Source organism: Ptychodera flava, chromosome 20 (genome assembly GCF_041260155.1).
Source record: "Ptychodera flava strain L36383 chromosome 20, AS_Pfla_20210202, whole genome shotgun sequence".
Taxonomy (NCBI): Eukaryota; Metazoa; Hemichordata; class Enteropneusta; family Ptychoderidae; genus Ptychodera; species Ptychodera flava.
The window spans coordinates 31733253-31755628 of NC_091947.1; the positions used below are offsets into that span (position 1 = coordinate 31733253).

At 35.1% G+C, this 22376-nt stretch overlaps 1 protein-coding gene across 3 annotated transcripts; it reads left to right on the forward strand.

Moving 5' to 3' along the window:
- Positions 1-1940: 1940 nt before the first annotated feature.
- Positions 1941-21429, forward strand: LOC139120651 (pantothenate kinase 3-like). Of its 3 annotated transcripts, none has more exons than XM_070685173.1 (7): positions 1941-2390; positions 8468-8929; positions 10808-11058; positions 14579-14755; positions 15094-15217; positions 15751-15876; positions 16497-21429. In XM_070685173.1, exons 2-7 carry the CDS (start codon positions 8495-8497, stop codon positions 16566-16568), a joined length of 1185 nt encoding a protein of 394 aa, XP_070541274.1. In that variant the 5' UTR covers positions 1941-2390; positions 8468-8494; the 3' UTR covers positions 16569-21429. The 3 variants fall into 3 exon arrangements, with proteins under 3 accessions (XP_070541274.1, XP_070541275.1, XP_070541276.1); XM_070685174.1 differs by having other exon boundaries at positions 8571-8929; XM_070685175.1 differs by lacking the exon at positions 1941-2390 and adding an exon at positions 8290-8389 and having other exon boundaries at positions 8571-8929.
- Positions 21430-22376: the final 947 nt, after the last annotated feature.

The following is a 22376-nucleotide window of genomic DNA, read 5'->3' on the forward strand; positions in this document are numbered from 1 at the left end:
TCTTGAATGACCTGTCAAAATATCCCATGAATTTAACGATAAATTTTACTACAATCCAATCAAGTATCAGAAGCAGTTTTAGTGCTGTCACATCATTTCAAATGAACCAATCATAATCCCAGCATAAAATGTCATCAAAATATAGCTGACAGGGGAAAACAAGCAACCAGTGACTGCAAACATGTTTCATGCGTTCACGTGCGTAATGAATATTTGCGTAATAGTGGCATGTGACCGGCTAGACCATTTCCGGAAATCGTCCTTTGGAAAGCAGATCAAAGCACCGATTTCATCAAGCTTGGACTGGATTATCCTGTTTCATAAAGGTTTTTGTTTTCAGCTAGATCTAAATAGCAAGCAACTTTGTTGAAATATCATGGCAAATCTGCCAGGTAGCGACTGCAATTATGTAGAACCATGGACATGATGGAGGTAGTAGAGAACAGACCATGGATGGGACTGTGGCGATGACCTCAATGACCGAGCGAGTTCGATACACGCCACAAGTACCGCTGCGATATCACAGCTGGGATTAAATGCGCATATACGTTTGAGTTTTGTTCTCTTGCCTACAAAATATCTATCGAAAGTTGATAGTTGCTGCATTTCTATTCAGAGTTTTTGTTGAAAAAAGTAGCTATCTACGGCTAGCGGCTTAATTGGTCCCCCAAAATAGTACTGCTGAAAGTTTTTGGAGTGACCTGCAGAACGGAGTTGTAGAGCGGGGCAAACTGCGTAACACTAAAACTGGATCGCAAAGTAACAAATGACGGAAACCGATTGAGCCAGTTGCGACAGCTACTAGACTAGCTGAAGTCTATTTATCATAGAATACAGGTATTTCTCGATATTTCGCGATACAATTAATTTCCATGCATTCTGGTGTATCTTATCATAACGCAAGTTGATCAACATGTTCTGGCAATGACAGTTGACGCAAACGCAAGGAAAGAAAAAGAGATGGGCCGTACTGAAATATTAAAGGATTCTGACAACAGCTCACACATTAATTTAATCTTTATTAGGGAAACAAATGTACCGATCGGGACGTAGGCCTATGATACCATTTTATTCATCTCGTTATGACGCTTTCCCACATCATATGAGATGATATTTTCTTTGCGACAGCAGTCTAAATATAACATGTCATCGACTTAGGGGCATGCGATAACGTTGAGCCCTGCATTCACTGTCGTTATGACGATCACTTTCTCAGAGATATCAGTTTAAAACAAGAAAATTACCTTTTAAGTTTACAACTCGTCAAATTGGGCGGGTCAGCTAAATTTCCATTATCGATACTAATGATGGTTGTTGTGATAAAGTTAATACGAAAACGAATACGAATACGAATACGAAAATGATGTTTGTTTAAAAAATCTTTCCTCCAAAGACTACTACTGGCCCACAGGCGCTAATAGCTTGGTAGTCTGCTAAATAGATCGATTTTCGGCTCGATCTATCATTCCCGTGGTCAGTATGCCCGCCACTGTAACCTAGTGAGTATTTGGTTACAATTGCGCGCATATCGACAACGGGATCGATAGATCGAATCGAAAATCGATCTATTCAACAGACTACCCAGCTAAGGAGTGCCTGTGTACTGGCCGTTTGTTTTTAAAATCTCTCCTCTAATTATAGCAACGATATCTTTCAATCTAGGGCCTAAAAAGATTGGATCTTTTTCAACTTACATTCTCAAATATTGAAGTATTGATATATTGTCATATAAAAAGCACTTTAAGTTCTGTAAAGACAGAACTTTCATATAATACATACGCAATTTGGACTAAAAATAAAAAATTTTGTCAGTGACTCCAATACGAATACGAATACGAATACGAAAACGAATACGAAAACGAATACGAAAATAACTTCAGCATCGTCTTCTAACTTAGGTACTTCTAACTTAGGCGGCCTCCATAAGTTCATATCGCGTATCGTATCGCCTGATGTGATTGGACAGCGTGATCGACAGTCACGTTGATCGTGTGATTGAATGTGATCGTACCACTTACCCGGCATTTCAGAGGATCGATGTCGATCACAAACTAAGATTGACGTCGAGGAAGTTTTCTGTTGTGCAATTGCCGCGATTGGTTGCAGAATACTGAATTCTCAGAAAATTAGGGTGTTTCCCGGCGAGTAGTAAAGACGCTACACGACCAGTTGTATTCGTTAAGTCAATGTTTACACTCAGGTGTGTATGCAATGCGATCGTGAGATTTCGTATCTATATATCGCTCGGTTACCGATTTCGGGGCTTTTATTGTGAAGTGTTCTTCACCGGTTAGCTCCGTATAGTTGTGGTTTTCCGTATTTTCCAATGGAACATAACATGGATTCACAAAGAGTGTCGGAAACTGAGAAGAAACGACCTGCAACACCCCGTAAGTACTTGTAGTTGTACAAGTAGTGGTAGTAATACTCATTGACAACATTGTGCTTTAACTGTAAGGTCAACACCTTTCAGAGGTAACTTTTGAACTTTTTCACAGGTGTATTGTTTGTATACTCATAAAGTTTGCCCTCTACGCTCGATTTGTCCACAGGATCAGTTTATCCCACCTCGTCAGTGTTACACCCGAAATTATAATATTTTCACGTTCAATAATGTATCCACGGTCCCTCTAATTAGTGATGTATCATTTTGGAGGCCAAAGATTTACAACGAGATAGATAGGGGAGCACTACAATAGATCATATTATCATCAGACTGTTTAGTCATAGACAGTGGTCTTCCCCTCCACTGTCTATGGTTTAGTACATCTCCATGGTAAAGTGGTAATTCATGTAACTTGGGTGATATGTCAAAGGTGAACGATAAGAAGTGGTGTCGTAGCTTGACTTTGAAATGATTTATATACTGCAAATACACTACCAATGCATAAAAGAAAAATTACACTGATACACCAGGCACTCAAGACTTCAAGTGATGTCATAGAATCATGATATTACAGGTAATCAGTAAATAATTCAAAAATATTTATATACCCCAAAAGATGATCCTTACAAATTATAAGTTCATGTAATCATGTTTTGAAACATCAATGTCCTGTAACATTTGGTTTTGCAAATCAAGGTTAACTCTTGTAATCTGTTACCATAGTAACGGATGTCTCTTTGATATCTGACAACATTGTTTGTACCCCGTCCTACTAACAATGAATAATGACACAAAAACAGTGACATGTGTTTGCTGCTATGTTGTGATAGTATGTGTTGAGCCACAGTTTGAATTTAAAAAAATCAACACAGACAATGGATCAGCTTTTACAAGACAGAAAAGATGATGGAGAAAAATGTTGCCAAATTCCTATAAAGTGAATATTTTGTCATATATAATAAAAAAAATTGTGTCAAATTATTTATTAGTTGCTCAAAGTTTAGCATATGTTTCAATGATGTTACAGTGGTGGCGACTGGAAATGGGATACCTAATTAGCAAATTATCTCTCTGTATTGCAAGGCATGTCGCTATTTCCCTTCGTAATTAGCGAGCGACTTTGTTAACTTGTCAGCGATATCGTTTTACGTTTCAGTCAGCTGCAGACACTTCTTGCATGTAGGGGCATGTTGCCATAAAGCTTATATGGGTTGTAGTAATTCAGTATAGGGGTGGCTGCTTGTTGTAACCGTATTCCTGACAGAGAGTATAACTTCCTTATCTGCCAAGTCAGTCAATAGCAGTATTGAGCCAAAATCATTATGTATTTTCACCCACTTGTCCTTAAAAGCCATGGTTACTGTATTTGCATTTTAAGGGGCCTTTAAATGTTCAAGATGACTTCATGGTGAAATATGAACTTGGCAGGATAAGGAATAAAGATGCAATGTTTCTGATATTTTGTAATTTCTTTAAGTCAAGGAGACACTATTTGTAAAAATCTCAAACTTCAAACCAATATCATATGATATGATGAGTGTCATATATTGCCAGTATGTATTTCAAGCTTGCATTTTATTGGAGCAGCCATTCTCCAAGAAGCATACATCTCATATCTCTGTAGATGATAGAAAACATGTTAAAATTTTCCTCTCTTTGTCAGCACATTGTGGCCATTAGTTACTCCTTCACCATGTTACAAGATCAAAAAGTCAATGACACTGACTTCTCAAATACATGTATAATAAAGTTTGATAAAGATAACAAAAGATAGTGTTTAACTATTTGACCCCTGGTGATTCAAAACAAACAGCTTTTTTCTGATTGAGTCCTCCATGTAGTGGCAGATTGTTCAAGTATTTGATTCATTATCTATATAATACTATCATGTTTAATTTGATAATTTCTGTATCTGGGATCAGTGACTGGCAAGTTTGGTGTACCCAACATTATTTTTGGGACCACAGTACTCAAGTTGTACAGTCAATAGAAAGAGTATATCATAATGGCTTCAGGGCAATCAGATACACTGTAGCTGTCTACATGGTCAAGTGTCTCTGTATCTTTCATAATTTTGAAGGTCATTTTGCCAGACTACCATGCAAAGCAGGTTGATATACCTGTAAATCATGTAAATCAGTACATGTCATCGTAGCTTGTAATATTGCAATAAATAATAGTGCAAAGGGTAATACCCACCCTCATAAAAAATTTCCACTGTTTGTCCATATCATTATCAATAAGCCATTCTATGTGTTAGGTAAGTTGTTTGTGCCTTGCAATCATTAGAAGCTCTTAAAAACCAAGACGATAGTCATGACATGTTTTGATCTTTATTGATGTGATGGAATACTGGAAAAGCTGAAACAATCTTCTCTGAGACAGTTTGCTCAGTCTGCTTCCAGTTGAGTTGACTTTCTTTGTTTTTATTCATACCTGTACCCAGTTCATTCTTTGATGTCTGTAAATCATGGGTCTTTCCCTACATGTCTGTAAAACATTCGTCTATTCTTTCATGTTCGGAAATCATGAGTCGTGTCTGTAAATCATGGAATCAATTTAGTCTAACACTTTTTGCTGAAACTACACAACTATTTCAAACATTTCAAAGTTTCAGCCAACTTTGACTTTTTGCAAAGTTTTCAGAAACCTGTTGGTTTCACGTATTGAAAAACATGTGTCATGCTCACTGGTAACAGAAACAAGTTACCTCCATGCTAATAGGGGAACTTACTTAGATTTACAAGTAGCACGCACACAGTCTCTGTACCACTACCATGACAACAGCAAACATTCAGCGTAGTAACATGTCAGTGCAATGATTTGCAGTATTAGTTCATCATGACATGGGACAAATTCTTAAATCATAAGAAATACTGCTGAATCATGCTGAATCACGGGTCTAGCAACACTAGCATCAGATGAAATGAAGTGGCCATCAACTTTTGATTGTAGATATAGGAACTGTTAGCATGATCACAGTGTGTTTTTTAAGGTATGGACCCTTTTATTTTAGGACAAAGAGGCAGTAAAGATGAGAACATGTACTTTTTTTGACATTTCATTATTTGAGGGAGGGGGCGAAGGAAAGATTGCAGAACTTGCAAAAGGTTTCTTCAGACTTCCACACCCTTTTTCTTCTTCCAGCGTTGTCATTATTTTGTATCAAATACAGCAATATTGTAAAGACATTTTCAAGGGTCAATTTTTCTCTTTTTTTTACCTTTCTTCCTGATTAAGACGATAATGAAAAAATGTAGAATGCTTTTGCAAAGTTTTCACAATCTTTCAACGTCTCAAAAGAGGGAATGTTAATTCAGGGGCCACCACATGCTGTACCATAAACTGTGGTCCCTGGTGTAAGGCATCAGTGTCTGTTTATGAATCCAGTGCATGTCTATAAAGTCACTTAAACATAGCCATAACTGTAAGACCAGATATGAACTGTAAATGCTCATGTGTTTCATTATATATTGCAGTTATGTGTAAATTTGAACATTTGCCACATGTTTGCAACTTCATTGAAAGTATTATGATCAACTTAATGAACAATAGTCACCACAGATTAACTCAATAGGTCATTAAGTATTCTAATATGTAATTAGCTGAAATAGAAATAATTAATTTCTTTGACTGCTATCATTTTATCGCCATTTTATATAGCAAGTGTAATTGCCTTTGGTCAAGTCCTTCAAACTATATATTCCAAACTTTGAGAGCTCATTAGATATGCAAACTATAAATTAGCTGACATGAAAACTTAAGTGCGAAATGACTTCCAATATTGGTATAACCTGGTATAATCATCAATGTACATAGCATGTTATGCCAACTTTGATCAAATAAATCCAAGTATGTATCCCTAATTAGGAAAGTTAATTAAATACACACATTAGGAATTGGCTGAAGCAAAAATGCTTAATGCCTTTCAATAATGTTAGCCTACATAATAGTATCTTTAATGTGCATAGCAAGTTTCATCAATTTTGGTCATGTAAATTGAAATATATATCCCTAATTTCAAAAATTCATTTAATATGCAAATTAGGAGCTGGATAAAGTAAAAATGCTCAATGACTTTCAATAATGTCGTATCGTAGCATCTTTAATGTACATAGCAAGTTTTGTCAACTTTGGTTTAGTCAATACAGATAAATATCCCTGATTATGAAAGTTCATTAAATATGCAAATAAGGAATTGGCTAAAGTTTAAATGCTTAGTGACTTTCAATGATGTTCTATCATAGTATCTTTAATGTACATAGCCAGTTTCATCAACTTTGGTCTCGTCAATTCAGATAAATATCCCTAATTAGGAAAGTTCATAAAATATGCAAATTAGGAATTGGCTGATGTAAAAATGCTGAATGACATTTAATAATGTTCTATCATAGTATCTTTAATGTACATAGCAAGTTTCATCAATTTTGGTCATATAACTTCAAATATATATCCCTAATTTCAAAAATTCATTAAATATGCAAATTAGGATTTTGATGAAGTAAAAATGCTAAATGACTTTCAATAAGGTTAAATCATAGTATCTTCAATATGCATACCAAGTTTCGTCAATTTGGTTCAAGTAAATTCAGATATATACTCCTAATTAGGAAATTTCATTAAACATGCAAATTAGTAATTATCTTGCATGTCACCCCTTAATATCTTTCAAAGCTGATATATTTTGGTGTGATCAACATTTGTAGCGAATCTCATCAAATTGTGTGCAGTCGTTGGCAATATATATCAGTTTTTTCTAAAATCATTAATTATGCAAATGAGCAAAAAGTAAGCAAGCCACACCCACCAAGTTCTTGCCATTTGCAAACTGAATCTATGTACCGGATTTGATGCTGATCTGATGAGCCGTTTTTGAGATATTGAGTATACAGACAGACACACAGACAGACAGACACACAGACAGACAGACATCGCTGCGACGTATGCTCACGTGTGTCAACACGTGAGCAAAAAATGAAGGGTGATCAATTAAAAGTGACAAGTAAATAGCACATGTACCGGTATATGGTATGTTGATGCCTACCCGATGTGATGACACTCAAGGGGAGATCGACCTTTCAAAAGGACATTGAACTACAGTAATCATACATATGAATAGCCATAGGTAACATCTCTATATCCCTGTAAGTTAGAAACAAGTTAACAAGCTTTCTCCTAATTCATTTACTGATTGACAGCTTCTGGCAAGCAAAGTTATATGAGTTTAGTTTTTTCCAAATGATCATGATGTACGACTTGTTAGAGTCACACTCTATAATCTGTCTTCATGCTCTCTTTGAGGGGACAGAGACTGTTCTTATGGCTCTTATTCCACATTTTCTGCAGTTTCAGATACTTCCAGTCTCCTATTAAAAAGACTGACAAGCTAGGTAGTGGAATGTATGTTTTTTTTTAAAGTTTGTTTCCATATGCAATTGCAGACCAAGAAAAAAAAAATTCATTGTGAAATCAAACTCATGTCAAATCATGGGCTGTGTGAATGACTTTGATACAGATATAAATTTTAAACAGTTTATGTAGCCAAACATCAAATTTGATAAAATTATCACACGCTGAGCGGCAATAATAATGGAAAATAAAAGTACTAAAAAAAAGAATAGTGTTGTTCCTAAATATTGATCAGTATTTGACAGGACATTCTCACAGGACAACCTCTAATGAGTTCATAGGTTACAATTTAAACCATTTGTCTGTGAAAATGCATTTAAATTTAAATTGCAATTGTCAATATATAATCTTTACCATGTTACGTAATTGCACAACTTCATTGGTGGGTTATTGTATTGTTTTTGAGTCGGAAGTAAAAATTACAGGTACAGACACGTTTGCATTGATATTGTTTTATTTCCGGAATATAAAAGCCAGCAATTTTTTTAAAATTCATATTCAAGCTGTGCAGGGTCACAAATGCTACTGGTACATGAAATGAGGTTTACCAATCTGTCAGGTGGTGCCATGTGTGCGAGAGATTTTTTTGAGCTGGTAGACGTTTGTATAAATTTGGATATGTCAGCCTGCTTGACTACATGTTTGGTTTGATTTTATGTTAATTCATGACAGTTCTGATGGCATGTTTTTGAAAACAAAATGGATGTGGAGTGTCATCAAGTTTCTCGTGGAAGGAGACACCAGCTTGATAATGGGAATTCATTTTCTCCAACAGCCATGCCATGGTCTGGTGTGGACATCGGCGGAACCCTTGTGAAGCTGGTATACTTTGAGCCCACAGATTTCATCAATGCCGAGCAGGAATATGAGGCTGAAGTGGAGACTTTACGGACTATCCGACATTATTTAACTTCCAACACTGCCTACGGAAAAAGTGGAATCAGGGACGTTCACCTCACGATAAAGGATTTTAAAATTCACGGACGCACTGGCAATCTCCATTTCATACGATTTCCAACGATTGACATGCCTGCGTTTCTTCAGTTGGTCAAATCCAAGAATCTTTCCAGTGTGGCTGACAAAATCTGTGCAACTGGAGGTGGGGCATACAAATTTGCAGAAGATGTGAGAGAGGTAAGTACAGTTATTGTCTCTCAAAACTCCACAACAAGATTTTGACATCCCTCCATCCAAGTATACATACCCTTATTATGTCCCAAATATTACAATGTAAATGTCAAAGTGTTAATTTTTATGGTATATATACTATTGGTTAAAGTGAAAATCGCAGCTCCATCTGCAATCTTCACTTATCACATTTGAATAGGTGTTATGTAATTTAAACCTGTGCAACATCTTCAATTTATTAATTTGCTTTGTTTGTTGTTTTGCATATGGGCTGGAGGCCTTGAAAAGCAATAAATTATTATTATTACTATTGGTTACAGGGTTCAAAAAGTCATCACCCAAGACCACTCACTAATTTGCTCACTTGAACATGAACATATGAAAAGAGATAATGTGTCATGTACAGGAATAGACACGTCAGTAGTATTTAGAAGAATGGTTACTGGCAGTGAAATATCTATGTGTGTCCATTGTCCATTCTTTCTGACATCTCTTTTGAGATTTAAATTAATGATTTCTTTGTAAAAAAAATAGGAGTATGTTATCAATTATATGTGTCAGAGGTTTACTCTATACATTATTTCTACTGCGCTTTGATCATCGTTTATCCTATAAAGCTGTCTGGACTTTGAACTGTGCACGCGATGTAGAGTCAGCAGAGCATGTGCAATGAGGTCATTTTGAACTTGTTTCCTTGGGAAAATTAGGCCTCATGATAATTCGCGTGAGGCAAAGCAGAGTGAACAAAAAATTTTCAGACATGATGTTCGGAATTGTTACTGGATTCAATATGTTGATACATTTCATGTGATTACGATTAATTACCCCAAATTTTCCTTTCTGTTGAATGCCATGTGATAATACTGATTACTTTCCTGCAGAGAATGAGTAAAAGTTTTGAGATAGAATGAAGTTTGAACAATTTCTTTGTCAGACTTTGATTTTAAGTGTTTCTAGACATATACATGGTTAATTCTTTTACATTGCTTTTCACAAAATAAACAGAACTGCAGTACCTGCATTGTATGGCTTTCCAAATACTTGTATACTTTGTGAATTTTCTACCTTCCAGGAAAATGACCGTCTTTCCAAATGAAAGGCAAATTGATACCAATTATACACAGCAATTTCTCAAGGTCAAAACACACAGGAATATACTACCTGAATTTCCAGTCATCATTGAATTAACTGTGTTATAACAGACTTAGTCTAAATATTTTCAAGAAATTTTATTTTCATTCCCATTTGAAGTCTGACAAAAAACATGACATATTTTGAAATTAAAAACCTTCCGTCTCTTACTTTTAACGCATGTTATAGTCATTGCTGTTCAGTTAATGTTTCTTGTCTATGATTGATAATATTCTATCATTTTAAATGTCATGATAGATGAGATAATGGATTTCAATTTCCACATGCTATTTTATCCTTCCCTTCATTATACCTCAAGGATATCTAAATTTTAAATTTCAGCCAAACCTTTCATAGCAATCAGTCAATTTGAATACCATTTTCATAATTGAGAAATGAATCATAATGAAAAAATATTCAAACTATGTTCCAGTTCCAACAAAGTTAATTGTGTTCATCAAAAAAACATAAATTTGATGTTTTATGGGCGTTATCACTGGTTGGTCATCTTGATACATAGATCTTTTTCACTGATTTTCAGATTACTGTCAATTGAGGGGCTTCAATTTCAAAGTTGCCTTACTAATCAAACACTGATAATAAACAGGACAAGTTTCAAAGGCCAGGATATAAAGATATTTATAAATAAAACAAGTTTCCTATCCCAGTCCATAAATTATGTATATATCTATATATATATTGTGATTATGACATCATCTTGACTTCATCAATCTTGCGTATGTTTTTTTTCAGATCGTCAACATGAAACTAGAGAAATATGATGAGTTGGACTGTTTGATCTCGGGGATTCATTTTATTGACAGCAAAATACCCAATGAGTGCTACTACTGGGGCAATGTGGACCCTTTCAACAGTGAAGCATGTGAGAAGATTCCGTATGATTTCCGTGATCCGTATCCGTACTTGGTGGTTAATATTGGCTCAGGTGTCAGCGTACTATCAGTGAAATCACAGACTGACTTCAAGAGAGTTAGTGGGACCAGGTAAGGAGGAGAAATTTGCTTCCACATTTAGACTTAAAGTTGTAAAACTGGGTTGTACAATGTGTCAAATAAATACAATACGGGTGATGGTATCATTTTGAGCCATTGTCAGCTTTATTAATGTATAACCAATCTATCCATAGGAGCACATGTAAAGTTTGAATCCATCATCTGTTAACAATATTTCATATGCCTAGATGTCAACTTCTCCTTGAAAAGCATGTTGATGACATGTAGATTTTGTGGGTTCCTGTGAATTAATTTATTCAGATTTTACATAAACTTGAACAAATCCATTTATCGGCATAATTTGTAACTATCCTCCTTTATCATCATGTTGCACTAGATGTAATTATTTCTTAGGAACTGTCACAGCGAATGGACCAATGATTTTATAACTATTGCTTGAAATGAAAAGTACAGTATGCTGCTTTTATTGTACAAAAAATTGCTGTGGCTATAGAAGATGTTTGCAGTACTGTAATAATACATATATCATAATACCAAAGTAGTGAGAGTAACTGCTAATATTTGTAAAGTACTGCTATAAAATTGTTATGGCTTTTAAAACTTTTGCTTGCCAATATACATGTACACAGTAGTTCTTCTTTTCATGGCAATGCTGTATTCGATGTCATCATCTTGTAGACCAGGGATTTATGTTGGTGTAGACCATAAAATATAGCATACCAACAGAGTGTGTTAAGACATAAAATTTATCAGATAGCAGTCTTGGAAGTTGTAAATCATTAGTACCAGTGAACCAATGAGATCATTTGCATTTACCAGTTATGCTATCATGTTTCTTAGGTTTCATTGAGGAAATTCATCTTATGCATAATGTGTGAATGTAAAGTTCCTGTTTACAGAATGAGAATCTGTTTCAGTTCATTAGTATAGGATAAAGCCCGAGTACGAGGGCTCTTCTGGTATATAAAGTCCAACCCAACGATAAAATGTCGAGGCCGCAGGCCGAGACATTTTATCGTAGGGTTGGACTTTATATACCGGAAGAGCCCGAGTACGAGGGTTTTATCCGACTTAAAAACTATCGCCCCTAACTGATATATTTTCGTTTTCAATGTGTTTACGTCAACCGTCCCCTTTGTCAATGTAACATGTTTAGGATATGAATTAAAACTTTTATTTGTGAAATAGCCTTCCAATGTAATGGAACATACTATAAATGCCCTAGGGCACATTATATAAATGCCCTAGGGCACAGCAGATTTTGTGTTGCAGCTGGTTTCCGCTGTGTTACCAAATTTGAATATTAAAACGTACCAGATGTCTTCAGAATATGACATGTTCACTTTTGATTGGACAGTACTTTACTACGGCGCTGTCATTCGTTTCTGGAATTTGGTGACCAAGGCTTTATGAGTAAATAAAACACCCTGAATTGAGCACTCTGATTGGTCAATCAACAGTAGATAGTTTTTAAGTGTAGTATACTGTTTATGTAAACAAGAATCTTTGTGTATGTACTCTATATGTTTAAATACATGAATATTGGTAATGCATTAGGCGCCAGTGGGTAATATAAGTTTTATCTTAAAACCCATAGACAGAAATGCACTGCATAACCTTGTTTGTGATGCCATAAATTATATTTTATACCGCTGAACAACTGAAAATATCACAAACATGTACCACATGTGCAGAGTTTGATATCTGATTCATATACCGGGATTAGCAAATCTATTTTTGTGTTCATAGGTTTCAGGACTGCTTTCAAGGCAAATCCAATGGGGCTTATCTATGTACTGGTGTATTGTTTATGATACAAATCACTGGGAATCATTGAAGGAGTGGGTTTTCACATTCCTTGATCCTGTTGAAAAAAACAAAATTGTAGTTCTGGATACTTGGCCATTGGTCTTGCTCTACACTGTGTTCATGTAATGCAAACATGACGTAAGCATTGCATATCCATAATGTCATGACAGCTCTAATGAAACATGAAAAAGAGTATCAAAAGGGCTCATGAACATCTGTTGAATGTGAAATATTTTTGTTGGTACGACGGTTGGCAACAGCTGGTAGCTTTGTCTGCTACAAAGGGTGGACAAAAGTTAGTTGATTCAAATAGTGAATACAACAAATACTATTTGGAAATTTAATTGTTGAATTTTTTAAAACTGACAAAAGACAAATGGTTATTAAAATCTAAGGTATTATTATCACAGGTTTCACCAATGCTAATGTAGCTACAGACTGGAGGTATTAAATATTTTGATTTGATTGTTCAAAGTTTAATTTTGTAGCATTGTTATAAATCAGCTAATATGTATGCAAGTCAAATAATCTACAAGCAAAATTTTAATTCAGTGAAATTGGTAAAATATGAGTATTTTCAAATACGGAAATTTCATTTGTTTCAAAAATATTAAATTCCCACTTTCCTCAGTATAAGGCTGGCTCTATCAAGGACAAATTAAAGGGTTTGCTAACTTTGGCAATGGAAAGTTCTGATGTCTTTGTTTCCCCAAAGGTTACAGTTGACAATTTGTAACTTCAGAAGTCAATGAACATGCAATGAAACATCTCCCAAAATAAGTTCCTATAGTTGATACATTATACTTCCAAATCCTGTATGATCATGAGTTACAGACTGACAAGTGTCTGTCGTTCAAAATATCAAAGTTGTATTCCATATTATGTTGTTGTTGTGAACATAAGATTGTTATACTTTTGGCAATGTCATAGAGGTGTTCAATAAAGTTCCCCTTGATTAGCATAGGAATATCATGTGCAAATATGGAAACAATACAGACTTATGGCGCTGTAGTTGAGGCAAAGTCATTTTATAAGATGCATCTGCGTCGCACCCTCCTTTGATTGAGTTGCGTAGGATGAAATCCTTAAAATAAGGGGGGAAGGGGGGGGAAACATAAGTCTTATAAGTCGCACCCCTTTTTCTGCACAGCTATCACACTACTAACTACCATTGAGGTTGACTCTGTTCACCAAAAATTGAGTAGTCAGACTACGATCACCGTCTTTCATACTGCTATGGCACACATACCAAACGGCCCTTTCAGGGCCACCACATCCTCCAAAAGAAAACTACCGTAATCAAACTCTTCTTTAATTTTGCAATAGAGCCAACTTCTATCAGTAATCCTCCCCCTAAAAAAATAAAATGAGAATTTCCATGTTATTGGTGTCATGCCCACTTAAAAAACACAAAAACGTACACATTGTAAGTTGCATCCCTTCTCTGGAGAAATCAAGTTCAAAATTTGCAACATCATAATAAAAGATGCATCTTATGTAATGACTTTAACGGTGATTTATCCATTCATTTAATAGTATACTCACATAGATGAGTTCACTCATGTTTTTTAATAAGCATTGTGATGCTCTTGTTCTGAGTAATTTTGAGTAAATACAGTTTTCATAAACATGCAGACAAAATTGTGAGCTGTACAACCAATGGCAGATCAGGAGAGCTGTAACATTCTATAAACTTCAAACAGTCACAGACGTTTGATCTTCATGTGTTTCCTTTCTTCAGTCTTGGAGGAGGAACATTCCTTGGCTTGTGTTGTTTGTTGACTGGATGTCAGACATTTGAAGAAGCCATAGAACTAGCCGAGGTCGGGGACCATACCAAGGTGGACAAACTGGTACGGGATATTTATGGTGGCGACTACGATCGTCTACATCTTCCTGGCTCTACTGTGGCTAGCAGGTTAGTAACTACATGTAACAGTGTCCAGTTGCAGACTGTGAATTCTGCGTTCTCGTGGCAGAATGAAAAACATCAGGGAGTCAGAATTCTTCGATAATGGAGTGCCTGTCTTCTAATGGTGTTGTCTAATGTGGAGGTGTTTTGGTTAAAAAAAAACATAAACAAATATTTTGTATGGTAGATTCCAAAATTATGCTAATCCATCATACGGTGTTTACGTTGTTTAAATACTTTTGTTTTCAAAGAGAGTTGTCAACCGTATCCATTCTAATACTAGATAGAATCTCAGCACTTTGATTCTGTAAGTGTTGATTCAGAAGGTATTATAATTTTTCCAGCTTTGGACACATGAATGTACCGGAAAAGAGAGAGTCGGTCAGTAAAAACGACCTGGCTAGGGCCACACTCGTCACAATAACCAACAATATTGGTTCAATTGCAAGGATGTGTGCGTTGAATGAGGTAATAACTTGTCACATGGTATTGAATACTTGTACTGAATTTTATCCTTTTTGTTTACTTAAGACAATATTCAGAAATACTGACAAAATACTTTGCCAGGAAAAAACCAAACCAAACACATTTCACACAGTTTGGATGTTAAATCTCAAACACAGTTGATTAATGTACACGTTAATAAAATCGGCTAGCATTTCACGCCATTAAGGCCTTCGAGACTTTGTTTGATTTTCCAAAATTTCTTAACATTCTGCAGTTAGCATACATTCTGTTGACTTCACTGTACTTTGTAAAAACTTTGTCTGACACATAATAATGTACATATAACATCTCAGAGATGATAAGGGAAACAGTTTAAAGCAAGATATTTAATATCTATGGTATCATTCTATAAATGTATATATCTTCATTCCTTGTTGTGTTTCTGAATCAAAATATCATCGTAAACTAAGCAGTTAGAGTAAGTGCTAGTCATACTGTGCTGATGCAAGATAATCATGTTTACATCGTTTGGAAAAATGTATTCTTCTTTGCAGGGTATTGAGAGAATAGTATTTGTCGGTAATTTCCTACGGGTGAATCCGTTGTCAATGAAACTCTTATCTTATGCCATGGAGTATTGGTCACAGGGTGCTCTAAAAGCTCTATTCTTAGAACATGAGGTGAGCTGTTGATTTATTGCTGTGGTGTTTTAGGACAATGTGAGATTTTGAGGACCCTTGATAGTTTGGTCAAAGGTCAGTTTGTTGTCAAGCTGTGTTTATCCATTCTTACAGATTCTTATCTGAAAGTCAAAACAATATCTCTTGTACTTTGATACTGTAACATGCTGACTGATAACAGTGTTTTGAGGGGTCATCTTTGGTCTCTGACGTAGTTACCAGATCATTCACTTTTCCAACGAGTGTGTAAACGTTTTTAGGCATTCCAACTTTGCAACCCAATGCCATCGCTTTTAACAAAATATGGAAACTTTTTCATGTAAAATAGAAAAGCGTGCCTCTTAATGTTTTTAAATACTCAGCTGGTTGAATCATTACCATCATTCTCACCGTCAAGAATAAAATATTGCCCTGATGCTTACAAATACTGTGGAATTATATGATCATACTTGGCAAGTTTGCAGTTCATAATGTTATTCATGAAGCATGTTTCCATTTATGTGCAAAGGAAGGTGCTTTATATGAATCTATAATTCTGCATGGAGCACAGGGACAAGTGTTCATCAGCGGACTAGAATCCTGTTTAGATTTCTCTATCATTTGTTTCTCTCTGTTGACAGGGTTACTTTGGTGCAGTTGGAGCACTGATGCAGCTGATGAAGATGGAGAACGGAGAAACAAGCCAATCATAAAATTTTCTCACCATCGACACCAGATGGCGCTGCTTGTACAGAAGAAGAGGTTTTAATATTCCAAATTTGCTCTTCCTGGACCAAAGGGGATTTACATTGTAATGCCAGTATCATTGTTGGGAAAATGCAGAACGGGAAAAATTCAACTCGCTTTTAATTCCATAAGGAAAATGGTATTATTTATTTGATATGCAAATTCTGTGAATTGTTTTATACAGATTGACTGTTATTGAAAGATGTTACTGCTGAGTGTTGTAGATGAATGTAGAAACACCGTTGTTCATTTGTCAGATTGACACACAGTATCCAGTGCAAATAATACTGCAACTATAGATAATTATCTATCAGGTAACAATGACAGAGACATTGAACAATGAAATTGCAGGTACAACTCACACAAAACTCTACATAGAACTTATGTACTGGAATACTTTGTGAGCACAAAACCACAGGGTCAAAGTTCATATGGAGTAACCAGTCAGAGAAATGATGGCTTTTTAAGAATGTAGCAATTTTTAGACATGACAATGAAAACAGAGAATTCAGTCTCAGAGATATTAATAATTAATGATCAGATGAATTGTTTGAAGTTGATTTGAGTGAAGAACTGAGCAGACCATTGCTAGATCCAATGGCTTCCCGTCTAGTAGTCCCTTTAGAATCACCTGCCATGCCTTTGGTTTCTGTAAGCCCTCCAGTCTACAAGTTTATGATTTCTTTAGACAAATCAATTGAGCTGGCTGTTTCTTTCAATTGGGGTCGGTAGAGCAGACAATTATCAGAACTGCCAACTGTTACCCTGTTAGCTCAGGCTAGGAATGATAGATGTATGTCATGCATGCTTCGACCAATCAATGAATGTCTTAATCGTGGTGCTAGCCATGTTTAAGGTGGTGCTAAGAAAACAGTATTGTGATTGGTGAAATTTGAATAATTTGGATATTAGGGCAAAGAGGAAACATTCTCTGTTGTAGACAAATAGGCTGTTGCTCTGATTGCGTGTTCCATCATTGTGTCCTATCTGTGGAAGAAATGTAAAGTAATGGTAATTGAAAGTAATGAATGAAAAGTAGATGGTGTCGCCTAGGCAATGTAAAATTTCTGAGAAGTCCTATGGTCTTCCATGAACTCTTATATATAAATATTACATTCCACTCACTCTTTTTATCAATAGTTTACAACTCCTCTCTGCATTTGATTCAGAGAGTTGCTTCTTTCTGAAAGGATTTGCATTCCTTATGAGGGCGCTGTTCAGGATGCATTCATTGATGTCTATTTTGACACAGTGTGTGTGTTGAAGGTCTTGTTGTCACACATTATGCATCATAGAGCTCTTCTCGGACAACGTTGTGTTCTCTTTCATAGAGTTTACAACTCAATATTTCTTTGTTCAGGGTCACTGTTTAGTTCATTAAACTTCATGTGTGATACCTTTAAGGTGAAGTACTACAAATTACGTCAAAATTAGGTTGTGGTGTCATTTTCTTGAAACTTTGCACAAATATTCTTGGAAGTTGTGCAAGTGCAAAAATGAAATAAAAAATGGGGGTCACCACGCTCGTATAATTCACTTAAACTAAAGAAAGCAATTATAAAACGCTTAGCAAATGAGTTAATTTTAATAAATACCAAGAATTAAGATCCATATCTATCGAATGTATAGTTTTCATGATGTTTGTAAAGAAATTTTAACATAAGTATCGATTAAAAAATGACGATATCGAAATTATATCACTACATAATTTTCGAACTTACTTCCTGTCGCTTTGAATGGTGTCATTTTGACCAAACTTGGCGAATAAAATCCTGACATAATACCATTTAGTTTACACTTTTAATAAAGGGGTGTCACCACGCTACTTTTTACAATATCTCCAGGTGAATGGGTAATATGCGCCATGTAAATGGAAGAGAAATGTTAATTTTGCGCTCATATTGAATAAAAACCAGCTTCCTAGGGGGTCAAAATATGACAAGGTTAAAGGTCACATGTATTTCTAAGAGACTGGGTCAAAAAATTAGGTAAAAGCGCAATTTCAACAATGACAGGTGATGTTAAATACATGCGCTACAAAATAACCCATTTGCGGCAGGCTGGAGTTAAATCTGCGCAGAAATGTTCTAAAGCGTGTGCGCGTCCGAATTCGTCGCCCTTTACCTTAATGCATGCTTCATCCCCGTTTTTGAATTTTCAGTTCCAAGCCTGCGATTTAAAACAATTGGAGAAAGTCCAATAATGTCAGGAAAGGTTTAAATAAATATGTTCTCAAAAAAAGAAATGAAACAAAACTTGCAAAAGAGGTCTGAAAATAATCTAAAAACTGATAAAAAAGTACTTCTTGTTTATACCAGTCAGTCAAGGGCTAGTCAGAAATGTGTGTTTGCTTCACTTCAGTCCAATCTCTCACTGTAGTTAGAGTTGTGTATTAAGATAAGGATGGATAAATGCAGAAAAAATGCTGCACAACATCCACCCAGTCATCCAGTCATTCTCTCCACAACTGGTACCTACTAGAAACTCATGTCCATGTTTACCAAAAGTCGAAATCAGAAATCAACCACCAGGCATCAACCATTCAAAAGGGGAGAATTTACTTCAGGTGCTTTTGAAATTGCTAGTGTGGAAAAAAATTGAATTTGAAGACCACTGCTAATGAGTGATTCAAGAATATACACCACCACAAGTTTGTTCTTGATTATTAAAATAGGGAAAGGCATGCAAGATTATCATAAACGCACACTGTATTGACAACTGTATGAAAGTTGATTTTTGCATAGAGTCTTCGTGATAGTAAACATTCATCAAATGTACAATGTGCGACTTTACAGAGTTTTGATGAGCGTTATCCGTGGAAGCTGGATAAATATTATTGACATATTGTATAGGGAAAACTTTATCATAAGAAAAAAGCTTATACCCCAACAACAAGATGATACTGTACAGTACTATTCAGAGTATTGTGTTGTCCTTCTGAAATACATTTGTTATCAAAGTTGAAATCAGTGCAGAAATCACAAATACAAAACCATTTGATCCATTTTATCTGGGTACGACTTCTTGTCAGAATGATCATGTCTCACTTACTGTAAACTTTGGATGTTGTTGTAAAGTAAATAACGAACACAAAGACCCAGCATCCAATAGAACTGAAATAATTGACCCTAATGTAGTACTTATATTCGACTGATCTTTTTGGTAATAATGTGATTTCTACATTTATTGTTGAATGTCTTTCTCACCCCATATATTCTATGTAGCCATACCTGAATTTCAACATAATTTCTGAGCAGAATCCACCTTGATTCTGAACCATAGTGGTACATATAAAGATTTAAGCTTGAAGGCTGAAGTTGTCAGTGTAGCATGGTTACAAGGTCTTTTAATTATAAAGAAGTCATTTATTCCAATTTTATTCCATTGTACAGGTGCATTTCACAAAGATGTTTATGTAAAGAGCTAGTAAACCTAAACCATCAAAGAATATATCATATAACTTGCACAGCGACAAAGATATTGTCATATTCAGAATTTCTTGAAATTGTCTCTTCTACATCAGCTTTGCCTGATGGGAAATTGTGACTGCCAAACAGATCCTCATCAACCTTCTAAAAATTATATGCTTGAAGATGAGTATCATTATGTAGGTTTTAAAACTTTCACTCTAAGACTTTGTTCCCTTCTGTTCTTCTTAGACAGCATTGTCAGACCAATAAAAAGTGGAAGGGATACTTTTGTAATTGTCTTTGACTAATGTGGATTTGGAGAGAGCCATGATGAAACCTGGTATCTCAAAATTTCTGTTTATTTTAACAGACATGAATGAACAGTGGTAAAAAACATATAAGCTTGGACGATTTCAACTCCATGAAGCATTTTATTTTTATCCTCTGATTTTTTAAAATGAAAGCTAAGCACTTCATTCAATGTTGAGATGTTGATGTAATTTTTACACATGAAATACTGCCACCATTGATAATCCATTCTGGAAAGTAAGTAAAATAATTAATATTTGTTCAAAATCAAAAGGAATATTCAGTGATACATATTCCTTTCCCAGGATTATTCAGGGTCATGTTATACAATGTCTGTTTTCTTCTGTTTATTCATGTCAAACTGTATGTGTTCAGGGGGGTGGGGTGGGGGGTATGAGGACAATAACACCTCGACATCTACCACACATTAAGGCCAGGGTTTTTGATTCCAGGGGTAAATATCCTATAATGGGCTGGGGGTATTGATCAAAAAATGTTGGATATTATGAACTATTTGTTAAATCAAGTGTCAGTGTTGTTTGTTAAATGTTGACTTTGATGACAATGCTAAGTAGCATAAACCTCTCTCTCTCTTAGTCTCACTACAAACCTTTTTGGCGTTTGTTGTTTAGTTGTAGTTCACACTTAGCTGCTAGTTCACTTTTAGGTGAAAAAATGTCAAAATTGTTGACCATCAAGTGTAATAATTTTATTTAATTTAACTTTGCTGCAATATTTAATCATATCTCAGCTTTTAAAACTCAGAAGGGAATTCACCATTTGCTATAACTTTATATAACTCTCTGTGAACCCAGTTGGGTCAAATTTGATCTTCAATCAAATCTAAGTAACAATTTCACATTGTTTAAAAGCAAATGGTTTGTTCTTTAAAAACTGCAATAAACTCCTCTGTATATATTTTAAGAACTTTTTGTAAAATTGCAAAATCTGTAAGCCTTCTATCAGTGTCAAAGTAGTGAATTGTCAAACTCAGTGTTTTAAGGTGTAAGATAATGCGAAATATTGGTAAACATGATTTACAGTGTATGAGTAATATGTTGAAGACCAAACATCAATAAACTACACTCTTGTCAATATTGATGTTGTCTTTGCTGTGTCCATTGTCAGTCAATTCACTCAAAATCCTGGCATACCCAATCTCATAATGTCATTTTATCTGCTCACGTGTTGACACACGTGAGCATATGTCGCAGCGATGTCTGTCTGTCTGTGTGTCTGTCTGTCCGTCTGTCTGTCTGTGTGTCTGTCTGTCTGTGTGCTCAATATCTCAAAAACGGCTCATCAGATCAGAATTAAATCTGATATATAGATTCAGTTTGCAAATGGCAAGAACTGATTAGTTTTTGGTGGGTGTGGCTTGCTTACTTTTTGCTCATTTGCATAATTAATTATTTTAGAAAAAACTGATATATATTGACAACGATTGCACACAATTTGATGAGATTTGCTACAAATGTTGATCACACCAAGATATATCAGCTGTGAAAGATATTAAGGGGTGACATACATGTAAAAGATAATGAATAATTTGCATATTTAATGATCTTTCATAATTAGGGATATATATCTGATTTGACTTGATCAAAATTGACAAAACTTGGTATGTATATTGAAGATACTATGATTTAACATTATAGAAAGTCATTAAGCATTCCTACTTCATCAAACTCTTAATTTGCATATTTAATGAACTTTTGGAATTAGGGATATTTATTTGAATTGACTTGACCAAAATTGATGAAAGTTGCTATGTACATTAAAGATACTATGATATAACATTGTTGAAATTCATTAAGCATTTTTACTTCAGCCAAATACTTATTTGCATATTTAATAAACTTTTCTAATTAGATACATAAATCTGAATGGACTTGACCAAAATTGATGAAACTTGCAATATACATTAAAGATACTATGATATAACATTGTTGAAAGTCATTAAGCAGTTTTACTTCAGCCAAATACTTATTTGCATATTTAATAAACTTTCCTAATTAGATACATAAATCTGAATGGACTTTACCAAAGTTGATG

Excerpts from the sequence above, each read along its gene's own strand:
- LOC139120651 (XM_070685173.1), top strand. The coding sequence starts at position 8,495 with ATGGATGTGGAGTGTCATCAAGTTTCTCGTGGAAGGAGACACCAGCTT. Across the intron at positions 14,756-15,093 it reads GGCTCTACTGTGGCTAGCAG|CTTTGGACACATGAATGTAC; the intron begins GTTAGTAACTAC and ends TAATTTTTCCAG. Across the intron at positions 15,877-16,496 it reads CTCTATTCTTAGAACATGAG|GGTTACTTTGGTGCAGTTGG; the intron begins GTGAGCTGTTGA and ends CTCTGTTGACAG.